Source organism: Petromyzon marinus, chromosome 85 (genome assembly GCF_048934315.1).
Source record: "Petromyzon marinus isolate PM22_M1 ecotype Great Lakes invasive population chromosome 85, UKy_Petmar_22M1.pri1.0, whole genome shotgun sequence".
NCBI classification, from domain to species: Eukaryota; Metazoa; Chordata; class Hyperoartia; order Petromyzontiformes; family Petromyzontidae; genus Petromyzon; species Petromyzon marinus.
In genome coordinates, this window is record NC_133750.1 from 6,508,599 (window position 1) to 6,523,594 (window position 14,996).

At 53.2% G+C, this 14,996-nt stretch overlaps 1 protein-coding gene across 1 annotated transcript in view; it reads right to left on the reverse strand.

Annotated features, from left to right (window-relative positions):
• Window positions 1-13,154, reverse strand: part of LOC116938340 (uncharacterized) — a 49,502-nt gene extending 36,348 nt beyond the window's left edge. The window contains exons 1-2 of the mRNA XM_076057930.1: window positions 13,135-13,154; window positions 9,783-9,872 (exon numbers count right to left, since the gene is read on the reverse strand). Of these exons, the coding sequence (XP_075914045.1) occupies window positions 9,783-9,872; window positions 13,135-13,141 (97 nt within the window). The 5' untranslated portion in view covers window positions 13,142-13,154. The remainder of the gene's footprint in view (window positions 1-9,782; window positions 9,873-13,134) is intronic.
• Between the last annotated feature and the right edge of the window lie 1,842 nt (window positions 13,155-14,996).

The window sequence follows — 14,996 nt, forward strand, 5'->3', positions numbered from 1 at the left end:
AGAGAATCACAGAGACCCACAGACACTCACAGAGACCCACAGAGACTCACAGAGACACACAGAGACTCTCAGAGACACCCACAGAGACTCACAGAGACACAGACACTCACAGAGACTCACAGAGACCCACAGAGACACCCACAGAGACTCACAGAGACCCACAGAGACCCACAGAGACCCACAGAGACTCATAGAGACTCACAGACACCCACAGAGACCCACACAGAGACTCACAGAGACACACAGAGACAGAGACTCACAGAGACCCACAGAGACCCACAGAGACTCACAGACACTCACAGAGACACACAGAGACCCACATACACCCAGAGACACCCACAGACACCCACACAGAGACTCACAGAGACCCATAGAGACTCACAGAGACCCACAGAGACCCACACAGAGACTCACAGAGACTCACAGAGACACACAGAGACCCACACAGAGACTCACAGAGACTCACAGAGACTCACAGACACCCACAGAGACTCACAGAGACTCACAGAGACCCACAGAGACTCACAGACACCCACAGAGACTCACAGGGACTCACAGAGACTCACCGAGACCCACAGAGACTCACAGAGACACACAGAGACACACATAGACACACAGAGACTCACAGAGACCCACAGACACAGAGACTCACAGAGACCCACAGAGACTCACAGAGACACACAGAGACCCACACAGAGACTCACAGAGACTCACAGAGACCCACAGACACTCACAGAGACACAGACACTCACAGAGACACACAGACACCCACAGAGACTCACAGACACCCACAGAGACCCACACAGAGACTCACAGAGACTCACAGAGACCCACAGACACTCACAGAGACACAGACACTCACAGAGACACACAGACACCCACAGAGACTCACAAAGACCCACAGAGACTCACAGAGACTCACAGACACCCACAGAGACCCACACAGAGACTCACAGAAACTCACAGAGACACAGAGACTCACAGAGACACACAGAGACACGCACAGACACTCACAGAGACCCACATACACCCAGAGACACCCACAGAGACACACAGAGACACCCACAGAGACACACAGAGACCCACAGAGACCCACAGAGACTCACAGAGACACACAGAGACACCCACAGAGACACACAGAGACCCACAGAGACTCACAGAGACCCACAGAGACCCACACAGAGACTCACAGAGACCCACACAGAGACTCACAGAGACTCACAGAGACACACAGAGACCCACACAGAGACTCACAGAGACTCACAGAGACTCACAGACACCCACAGAGACTCACAGAGACTCACAGACACCCACAGAGACTCACATAGACTCACAGAGACTCACAGAGACCCACAGAGACGCACAGAGACACACAGATACACAGAGACTCACAGAGACACACAGAGACTCACAGAGACCCACAGACACAGAGACTCACAGAGACCCACAGAGACTCACAGAGACACACAGAGACTCACAGAGACACACAGAGACTCTCAGAGATACCCACAAACACTCACAGAGACCCACAGAGACCCACAGAGACTCACAGACATCCACAGAGACCCACACAGAGACTCACAGAGACACACAGAGACAGAGACTCACAGAGACACACAGAGACACACAGAGACACACAGAGACTCACAGAGACTCACAGAGACACAGAGACTCACAGAGACACACAGAGACACCCACAGACACTCACAGAGACTCACAGAGACTCACAGAGACCCACAGAGACCCACAGAGACTCATAGAGACTCACAGACACCCACAGAGACCCACACAGAGACTCACAGAGACACACAGAGACAGAGACTCACAGAGACCCACAGAGACTCACAGACACTCACAGAGACACACAGAGACCCACATACACCCAGAGACACCCACAGAGACCCACACAGAGACTCACAGAGACCCATAGAGACTCACAGAGACCCACAGAGACCCACACAGAGACTCACAGAGACTCACAGAGACACACAGAGACCCACACAGAGACTCACAGAGACTCACAGAGACTCACAGACACCCACAGAGACTCACAGAGACTCACAGAGACCCACAGAGACTCACAGACACCCACAGAGACTCACAGGGACTCACAGAGACTCACACAGACCCACAGAGACTCACAGAGACACACAGAGACACACAGAGACATACAGAGACTCACAGAGACCCACAGACACAGAAACTCACAGAGACCCACAGAGACTCACAGAGACACACAGAGACCCACAGAGACTCACAGACATCCACAGAGACCCACACAGAGACTCACAGAGACACACAGAGACAGAGACTCACAGAGACTCACAGAGACACACAGAGACACACAGAGACACACAGAGACTCACAGAGACTCACAGAGACACAGAGACTCACAGAGACACACAGAGACACCCACAGACACTCACAGAGACTCACAGAGACTCACAGAGACTCACAGAGACCCACAGAGACCCACAGAGACTCATAGAGACTCACAGACACCCACAGAGACCCACACAGAGACTCACAGAGACACACAGAGACAGAGACTCACAGAGACCCACAGAGACTCACAGACACTCACAGAGACACACAGAGACCCACATACACCCAGAGACACCCACAGAGACCCACACAGAGACTCACAGAGACCCATAGAGACTCACAGAGACCCACAGAGACCCACACAGAGACTCACAGAGACTCACAGAGACACACAGAGACCCACACAGAGACTCACAGAGACTCACAGAGACTCACAGACACCCACAGAGACTCACAGAGACTCACAGAGACCCACAGAGACTCACAGACACCCACAGAGACTCACAGGGACTCACAGAGACTCACAGAGACCCACAGAGACTCACAGAGACACACAGAGACACACAGAGACATACAGAAACTCACAGAGACCCACAGAGACTCACAGAGACACACGGAGACTCTCAGAGACACACAGAGACTCACAGCGACTCACAGAGACTCACAGAGACCCACAGACACTCACAGAGACACAGACACTCACAGAGACACACAGAGACTCACAGCGACTCACAGAGACTCACAGAGACTCACAGAGACACACAGACACTCACAGAGACACACAGAGACTCACAGAGACCCACAGAGACTCAAAGAGACTCACAGACACCCACAGAGACCCACACAGAGACTCACAGAAACTCACAGAGACACACAGAGACACCCACAGACACTCACAGAGACTCACAGAGACTCACAGAGACCCACAGAGACTCACAGAGACTCACAGAGACTCACAGACACCCACAGAGACCCACAGAGACTCATACAGACTCACAGACACCCACAGAGACCCACAGAGACTCACAGAGACCCACAGAGACTCATAGAGACTCACAGAGACACACAGAGACACACAGAGACACACAGAGACTCACAGAGACACAGAGACCCACAGAGACTCACAGAGACCCACAGAGACCCACAGAGACCCACAGAGACACACAGAGACTCACAGAGACCCACAGACACTCACAGAGACACACAGACACTCACAGAGACCCACAGAGACACACAGAGACTCGCAGAGACTCACAGAGACCCACAGAGACTCACAGAGACACACAGAGACTCTCAGAGACACCCACAGACACTCACAGAGACCCACAGAGACTCACAGAGACACAGAGACTCACAGAGACACACAGACACTCACAGAGACACACAGAGACCCACAGAGACTCACAGAGACTCACAGAGACCCACAAAGACTCACAGAGACCCACAGAGACTCATAGAGAAAAACAGAGACCCACAGAGACCCACAGAGACTCACAGAGGCCCACAGAGACACACAGAGACCCACAGACACTCACAGAGACACAGACACTCACAGAGACCCACAGAGACCCACAGAGACACACAGAGACACACAGAGACACACAGAGACTCACAGAGACCCACAGACACTCACAGAGACCCACAGAGACTCACAGAGACACACAGAGACTCTCAGAGACACCCACAGAGACTCACAGAGACACAGACACTCACAGAGACTCACAGAGACCCACAGAGACACCCACAGAGACTCACAGAGACCCACAGAGACCCACAGAGACCCACAGAGACTCATAGAGACTCACAGACACCCACAGAGACCCACACAGAGACTCACAGAGACTCACAGAGACACACAGAGACCCACAGAGACCCACAGACACTCACAGAGACTCACAGAGACTCACAGAGACACAGACACTCACAGAGACACACAGACACTCACAGAGTCTCGCCGAGACACAGAGACTCACAGAGACCCACAGAGACTCATAGAGACTCACAGACACCCACAGAGACCCACACAGAGACTCACAGAGACACACAGAGACAGAGACTCACAGAGACCCACAGAGACCCACAGAGACTCACAGACACTCACAGAGACACACAGAGACCCACATACACCCAGAGACACCCACAGACACCCACACAGAGACTCACAGAGACCCATAGAGACTCACAGAGACCCACAGAGACCCACACAGAGACTCACAGAGACTCACAGAGACACACAGAGACCCACACAGAGACTCACAGAGACTCACAGAGACTCACAGACACCCACAGAGACTCACAGAGACTCACAGAGACCCACAGAGACTCACAGACACCCACAGAGACTCACAGGGACTCACAGAGACTCACCGAGACCCACAGAGACTCACAGAGACACACAGAGACACACATAGACACACAGAGACTCACAGAGACCCACAGACACAGAGACTCACAGAGACCCACAGAGACTCACAGAGACACACAGAGACCCACACAGAGACTCACAGAGACTCACAGAGACCCACAGACACTCACAGAGACACAGACACTCACAGAGACACACAGACACCCACAGAGACTCACAGACACCCACAGAGACCCACACAGAGACTCACAGAGACTCACAGAGACCCACAGACACTCACAGAGACACAGACACTCACAGAGACACACAGACACCCACAGAGACTCACAGAGACCCACAGAGACTCACAGAGACTCACAGACACCCACAGAGACCCACACAGAGACTCACAGAAACTCACAGAGACACAGAGACTCACAGAGACACACAGAGACACCCACAGACACTCACAGAGACCCACATACACCCAGAGACACCCACAGAGACACACAGAGACACCCACAGAGACACACAGAGACCCACAGAGACCCACAGAGACTCACAGAGACACACAGAGACACCCACAGAGACACACAGAGACCCACAGAGACTCACAGAGACCCACAGAGACCCACACAGAGACTCACAGAGACCCACACAGAGACTCACAGAGACTCACAGAGACACACAGAGACCCACACAGAGACTCACAGAGACTCACAGAGACTCACAGACACCCACAGAGACTCACAGAGACTCACAGACACCCACAGAGACTCACATAGACTCACAGAGACTCACAGAGACCCACAGAGACGCACAGAGACACACAGATACACAGAGACTCACAGAGACACACAGAGACTCACAGAGACCCACAGACACAGAGACTCACAGAGACCCACAGAGACTCACAGAGACACACAGAGACTCACAGAGACACACAGAGACTCACAGAGACACACAGAGACTCTCAGAGATACCCACAAACACTCACAGAGACCCACAGAGACCCACAGAGACTCACAGACATCCACAGAGACCCACACAGAGACTCACAGAGACACACAGAGACAGAGACTCACAGAGACACACAGAGACACACAGAGACACACAGAGACTCACAGAGACTCACAGAGACACAGAGACTCACAGAGACACACAGAGACACCCACAGACACTCACAGAGACTCACAGAGACTCACAGAGACCCACAGAGACCCACAGAGACTCATAGAGACTCACAGACACCCACAGAGACCCACACAGAGACTCACAGAGACACACAGAGACAGAGACTCACAGAGACCCACAGAGACTCACAGACACTCACAGAGACACACAGAGACCCACATACACCCAGAGACACCCACAGAGACCCACACAGAGACTCACAGAGACCCATAGAGACTCACAGAGACCCACAGAGACCCACACAGAGACTCACAGAGACTCACAGAGACACACAGAGACCCACACAGAGACTCACAGAGACTCACAGAGACTCACAGACACCCACAGAGACTCACAGAGACTCACAGAGACCCACAGAGACTCACAGACACCCACAGAGACTCACAGGGACTCACAGAGACTCACAGAGACCCACAGAGACTCACAGAGACACACAGAGACACACAGAGACATACAGAGACTCACAGAGACCCACAGACACAGAAACTCACAGAGACCCACAGAGACTCACAGAGACACACAGAGACCCACAGAGACTCACAGACATCCACAGAGACCCACACAGAGACTCACAGAGACACACAGAGACAGAGACTCACAGAGACTCACAGAGACACACAGAGACACACAGAGACACACAGAGACTCACAGAGACTCACAGAGACACAGAGACTCACAGAGACACACAGAGACACCCACAGACACTCACAGAGACTCACAGAGACTCACAGAGACCCACAGAGACCCACAGAGACTCATAGAGACTCACAGACACCCACAGAGACCCACACAGAGACTCACAGAGACACACAGAGACAGAGACTCACAGAGACCCACAGAGACTCACAGACACTCACAGAGACACACAGAGACCCACATACACCCAGAGACACCCACAGAGACCCACACAGAGACTCACAGAGACCCATAGAGACTCACAGAGACCCACAGAGACCCACACAGAGACTCACAGAGACTCACAGAGACACACAGAGACCCACACAGAGACTCACAGAGACTCACAGAGACTCACAGACACCCACAGAGACTCACAGAGACTCACAGAGACCCACAGAGACTCACAGACACCCACAGAGACTCACAGGGACTCACAGAGACTCACAGAGACCCACAGAGACTCACAGAGACACACAGAGACACACAGAGACATACAGAAACTCACAGAGACCCACAGAGACTCACAGAGACACACGGAGACTCTCAGAGACACACAGAGACTCACAGCGACTCACAGAGACTCACAGAGACCCACAGACACTCACAGAGACACAGACACTCACAGAGACACACAGAGACTCACAGCGACTCACAGAGACTCACAGAGACTCACAGAGACACACAGACACTCACAGAGACACACAGAGACTCACAGAGACCCACAGAGACTCAAAGAGACTCACAGACACCCACAGAGACCCACACAGAGACTCACAGAAACTCACAGAGACACACAGAGACACCCACAGACACTCACAGAGACTCACAGAGACTCACAGAGACCCACAGAGACTCACAGAGACTCACAGAGACTCACAGACACCCACAGAGACCCACAGAGACTCATACAGACTCACAGACACCCACAGAGACCCACACAGAGACTCACAGAGACACACAGAGACAGAGACTCACAGAGACACACAGAGACCCACAGAGACTCACAGAGACCCACAGAGACCCACAGAGACAGAGACTCACAGACACACACAGAGACCCACAGAGACTCACACAGAGACTCACAGAGACACACAGAGACAGAGACTCACAGAGACCCACAGAGACCCACAGAGACTCACAGAGACACACAGAGACCCACATACACCCACAGACACCCACAGAGACCCACAAAGAGACTCACAGAGACTCACAGAGACACACAGAGACACACAGAGACACACAGAGACCCACAGAGACCCACAGAGACTCACAGAGACCCATAAAGACTCACAGACACCCACAGAGACACACAGAGACTCACAGAGACTCACAGAGACACAGAGACACGGAGACCCACAGAGACCCACAGAGACCCACAGAGACTCACAGAGACCCATAGAGACTCACAGACACCCACAGAGACCCACACAGAGACTCACAGAGACTCACAGATACACACAGAAACCTACAGAGACCCAAAGAGACCCACAGAGACTCACAGAGACCCAGAGAGACTCACAGACACCCACAGAGACCCACACAGAGACTTACAGAGACTCACAGAGACACACAGAGACCCACAGAGACTCACAGAGACTCACAGAGACACAGACACTCACAGAGACACACAGACACTCACAGAGACTCGCAGAGACGCAGAGACTCACAGAGACCCACAGACACTCACAGAGACACAGACACTCACAGAGACACACAGAGACCCACAGAGACTCACAGACACCCACAGAGACCCACACAGAGACTCACAGAGACACAGAGAGACTCACAGAGACCCATAGAGACTCACAGAGACTCACAGACACCCACAGAGACCCACACAGAGACTCACAGAGACACACAGAGACAGAGACTCACAGAGACACACAGAGACACACAGAGACTCACAGAGACTCACAGAGACACAGAGACTCACAGAGACACACAGAGACACCCACAGACACTCACAGAGACCCACAGAGACTCACAGAGACTCACAGAGACTCACAGAGACTCATAGAGACTCACAGACACCCACAGAGACCCACACAGAGACTCACAGAGACCCATAGAGACACACAGATACCCACACAGAGACCCACAGAGACCCACAGAGACTCACAGAGACCCATAAAGACTCACAGACACCCACAGAGACACACAGAGACTCACAGAGACTCACAGAGACACACAGAGACACGGAGACCCACAGAGACCCACAGAGACCCACAGAGACTCACAGAGACCCATAGAGACTCACAGACACCCACAGAGACCCACACAGAGACTCACAGAGACTCACAGAGACACACAGAAACCTACAGAGACCCACAGAGACCCACAGAGACTCACAGAGACCCAGAGAGACTCACAGACACCCACAGAGACCCACACAGAGACTCACAGAGACTCACAGAGACACAGACACTCACAGAGACACAGACACTCACAGAGACACACAGAGACCCACAGAGACTCACAGAGACTCACAGAGACTCACAGACACCCACAGAGACCCACACAGAGACTCACAGAAACTCACAGAGACTCACAGAGACTCACAGACACCCACAGAGACCCACACAGAGACTCACAGAGACACAGAGAGACTCACAGAGACCCACAGAGACTCACAGAGACTCACAGACACCCACAGAGACCCACACAGAGACTCACAGAGACACACAGAGACAGAGACTCACAGAGACACACAGAGACACACAGAGACTCACAGAGACTCACAGAGACACAGAGACTCACAGAGACACAGAGACACCCACAGACACTCACAGAGACCCACAGAGACTCACAGAGACTCACAGAGACTCACAGAGACTCATAGAGACTCACAGACACCCACAGACACTCACAGAGACCCATAGAGACTCACAGAGACTCACAGAGACCCACAGAGACTCACAGACACCCACAGAGACCCACACAGAGACTCACAGAGACCCATAGAGACACACAGATACCCACACAGAGACTCACAGAGACACACAGAGACTCACAGAGACTCAAAGACACCCACAGAGACTCAAAGACACCCACAGAGACCCACAGAGACTCACAGACACACACAGATACCCACACAGAGACTCACAGAGACACACAGAGACTCACAGAGACTCACAGAGACACACAGAGACTCGCAGAGACACACAGAGACTCACAGAGACACAGAGACTCACAGAGACCCACAGAGACCCACAGAGACCAGGCGAGGTAGTTACCATCTCACCTGCGCCTCGTGATGGATGATGTTGATGAGGAAGCTGCGATGAAGGGGAGTGAGAAGGAGATTCCTCCCTGATAGGGACGCAGGACAGGTCTGAAGGGGAGAGAAACACCGTGATCGTGGTGATCGTGGTGATCGTGGTGATCGTTGTGGTGGTGATCGTGGTGATCGTGGTGATCGTAGTGATCGTGGTGATCGTGGTGATGGTGATGATGGTGGTGGTGGTGGTGGTGGTGATCGTGGTGATCGTGGTGATCGTGGTGATCGTGGTGATCGTGGTGATGGTGGTGGTGATCGTGGTGATCGTGGTGATCGTGGTGATGGTGGTGATGGTGGTGGTGGTGATCGTGGTGATCGTGGTGATCGTGGTGATGGTGGTGATGGTGGTGATGGTGGTGGTGGTGGTGATGGTGATGGTGATGATGGTGGTGATGGTGGTGGTGGTGATGGTGGTGATGGTGGTGGTGATGGTGGTGATGGTGGTGGTGATGGTGGTGATGGTGGTGGTGATGGTGATGGTGATGGTGGTGGTGATGGTGGTGGTGGTGATCGTGGTGATGGTGGTGATGGTGATGGTGGTGGTGATGGTGGTGGTGGTGATCGTGGTGATGGTGGTGATGGTGGTGGTGATGGTGGTGATGGTGGTGGTGGTGGTGATGGTGGTGATCGTGGTGATGGTGGTGATCGTGGTGATGGTGGTGATGGTGGTGATGGTGGTGATGGTGATGGTGGTGATGGTGGTGATGGTGGTGATGGTGGTGATGGTGGTGATGGTGGTGGTTATGGTGGTGGTGGTGGCGATGCTGGTGGTGGTGATGGTGATGGTGGTGGTGATGGTGGTGGTGATGGTGGTGATGGTGGTGATGGTGGTGGTGATGGTGATGGTGGTGGTTATGGTGGTGGTGGTGGTGATGGTGGTGGTGGTGATGGTGGTGATGGTGATGATGGTGATGGTGGTGATGGTGCTGGTGGTGATGGTGCTGGTGGTGATGGTGGTGGTGGTGGTGGTGATGGTGGTGATGGTGGTGATGGTGGTGGTGATGGTCGTGATGGTGGTGATGGTGGTGGTGGTGATGATGGTGGTGGTGATGTTGGTGATGGTGGTGATGGTGGTGGTGATGGTGGTGATGGTGGAGGTGATGGTGATGGTGGTGATGGTGGTGGTGGTGGTGGTGATGGTGGTGGTGATGGTGGTGGTGGTGATGGTGGTGATGGTGGTGATGGTGATGATGATGGTGGTGATGGTGGTGGTGGTGATGATGATGGTGGTGGTTAGGGTGGTGATGGTGGTGATGATGGTGGTGATGATGGTGGTGATGGTGATGATGGTGATGATGGTGATGGTGGTGATGGTGGTGATGGTAGTGATGGTGATGATGGTGATGGTGGTGATGGTGGTGATGGTAGTGATGATGATGGTGGTGATGATGGTGGTGATGGTGGTGATGATGGTGATGGTGGTGATGGTGGTGATGATGGTGATGATGGTGATGGTGGTGATGATGGTGATGGTGGTGATGGTGGTGATGGTAGTGATGATGGTGGTGATGGTGGTGGTGATGGTGATGATGATGATGGTGGTGATGGTGGTGATGGTAGTGATGGTGATGGTGGTGATGATGGTGGTGATGTTGGTGATGATGGTGGTGATGGTGATGATGGTGGTGATGGTGGTGATGGTGGTGATGGTGATGGTGGTGATGATGGTGGTGATGGTGGTGATGATGGTGATGATGGTGATGGTGGTGGTGGTGATGGTGGTGGTGGTGATGGTGGTGGTGATGGTGGTGATGGTGGTGATGGTGGTGGTGGTGATGGTGATGGTGGTGGTTATGGTGATGATGGTGATGGTGGTGATGGTGGTGATGGTGATGATGTTGGTGATGGTGATGGTGGTGATGGTGGTGATGGTGGTGGTGGTGTATGGTGGTGATGGTGGTGATGGTGGTGATGGTGGTGGTGGTGATGGTGATGGTGGTGGTGATGGTGGTGATGGTGGTGATGGTGGTGGTGGTGATGGTGGTGATCGTGGTGATGGTGGTGATCGTGGTGATGGTGGTGATGGTGGTGATGGTGATGGTGGTGATGGTGGTGATGGTGGTGGTTATGGTGGTGGTGGTGGTGGTGGCGATGGTGGTGGTGATGGTGATGGTGGTGGTGATGGTGGTGATGGTGGTGATGGTGGTGATGGTGGTGGTGGTGATGGTGATGGTGGTGGTTGTGGTGGTGGTGGTGGTGATGGTGGTGGTGGTGATGGTGGTGATGGTGGTGATGGTGATGATGGTGATGGTGGTGATGGTGCTGGTGGTGATGGTGCTGGTGGTGATGGTGGTGGTGGTGGTGATGGTGGTGATGGTGGTGATGGTGATGATGGTGGTGGTGATGGTGGTGATGGTGGTGGTGGTGATGATGGTGATGGTGGTGGTGATGGTGGTGATGGTGGTGATGGTGATGATGGTGGTGGTGATGGTGGTGATGGTGGTGATGGTGGTGGTGATGGTGGTGATGGTGGAGGTGATGGTGATGGTGGTGATGGTGGTGGTGGTGATGGTGGTGGTGATGGTGGTGATGGTGGTGGTGGTGATGGTGGTGATGGTGGTGGTGATGGTGATGATGATGGTGGTGATGGTGGTGGTGATGATGATGGTGGTGGTTAGGGTGGTGATGGTGGTGGTGATGATGGTGGTGATGGTGGTGATGGTGATGATGGTGATGATGGTGATGGTGGTGATGGTGGTGATGGTAGTGATGGTGATGATGGTGATGGTGGTGATGGTGGTGATGGTAGTGATGATGATGGTGGTGATGATGGTGGTGATGGTGGTGATGATGGTGATGGTGGTGATGGTGGTGATGATGGTGATGATGGTGATGGTGGTGATGGTGGTGATGGTGGTGATGGTAGTGATGATGGTGGTGATGGTGGTGGTGATGGTGATGATGATGATGGTGGTGATGGTGGTGGTGGTAGTGATGGTGATGGTGGTGATGATGGTGGTGATGTTGGTGATGATGGTGGTGATGGTGATGATGGTGGTGATGGTGGTGATGGTGGTGATGGTGATGGTGGTGATGATGGTGGTGATGGTGGTGATGATGGTGATGATGGTGATGGTGGTGGTGATGGTAGTGATGGTGATGGTGGTGATGATGGTGGTGATGGTGGAGGTGATGGTGGTGATGGTGGTGGTGATGGTGGTGGTGGTGATGTGGTGGTGGTGGTGATGGTGGTGGTGATGGTGGTGATGATGGTGATGGTGGTGATGGTGGTGATGGTGGTGATGATGATGGTGATGATGGTGGTGATGGTGGTGATGGTGGTGGTGATGGTGGTGATGATGGTGATGATGGTCACCCGTCATGGCGTGTGGTAGAAAGCTGATGTCCAATAAGTGCTCTCACTCACCACTGTCACTCACTCACCACTCACTCACCACTCACTCACTCACCACTCACTCACTCACCACTCACTCACCATCACTCACTCACCACTCACTCACTCACCCACTCACCACTCACTCACCACTCACTCACCACTCACTCACTCACCACTCACTCACTCATCACTCCACACCACTCACTCACCACTCACTCACTCACCACTCACCACTCACTCACCCACTCACTCACCACTCACTCCACCACTCACTCACCACTCACTCACTCACTCACTCACTCACTCACTCACCACTCACTCACTCACTCACCACTCACTCACCTCACTCACTCACTCACTACTCACTCACTCACTCACCACTCACTCACCACACCACTCACTCACTCACCACTCACTCACCACTCACTCACTCACTCACCACACACTCACTCACTCACCACTCACTCACTCACACCTCACTCACCACTCACTCACCACTCACTCACCACTCACCACACTCACTCACCACACTCACTCACTCCTCACTCACCACTCACTCACTCAACACTCACTCACCACTCACTCACTCACCCACTCACTCACTCACCACTCACTCACCATCACTCACTCCCACTCACTCACATCACTCACTCACTCACCACTCACTCACTCACCACTCACTCACTCACCACTCACTCACTCACTCACCACTCACTCACTCACCACTCACTCACTCACCACTCACTCACTCACCACTCACTCACTCACTCACCACTCACTCACTCACCACTCACTCCACCACTCACTCACTCACCACTCACTCACCACCTCACTCACCACTCACTCACTCACCACTCACTCACTCACTCACCACTCACTCACTCACCACTCACTCACCCACTCACTCACTCACTCACTCACTCACCCCACTCACTCACCACTCACTCACTCACTCACTCACTCACTCACTCACTCACCACTCACTCACTCACTCACCACTCACTCATCACTCACTCACTCACTCACTCACCACTCACTCACACTCACTCACTCACCACTCACTCACTCACCACTCACTCACTCACTCACTCACTCACTCACTCACCACTCACTCACTCACCACCTCACTCACTCACCACTCACTCACCACTCACTCACTCACCACTCACTCACTCACCACTCACTCACCACTCACTCACTCACTCACTCACTCACCACTCACCCACCACTCACTCACTCACACTCACTCACCACTCACTCACTCACCACTCACTCACTCACTCACTCACTCCTCACCACTCACTCACTCACTCACTCACTCACCACTCACTCACCCACTCACTCACCACTCACTCACCTCACTCACCACTCACTCACTCACCACTCACTCACTCACCACTCACTCACTCACTCACTCACTCCACTCACTCACTCACTCACACTCACTCACCACTCACTCACCACTCACTCACTCACCACTCACTCACTCACCACTCACTCACCACTCACTCACTCACCATCACTCACTCACTCACTCACTCACCACTCCTCACTCACCACTCACTCACTCACTCACTCACCACTCCACTCACTCACTCACCACTCACTCACTACTCACTCACTCACTCACCACTCACTCACTCACTCACACACTCACTCACTCACTCACCACTCACTCACTCACTCACCACTCACTCACTCAGCCCACTCACTCACCACTCACTCACTCACTCACTCACCACTCACTCACCACTCACTCACTCACTCACTCACTCACTCACTCACTTCCACTCACACTCACTCACTCAGTCACACTCACTCACCACTCACTCACCACTCAC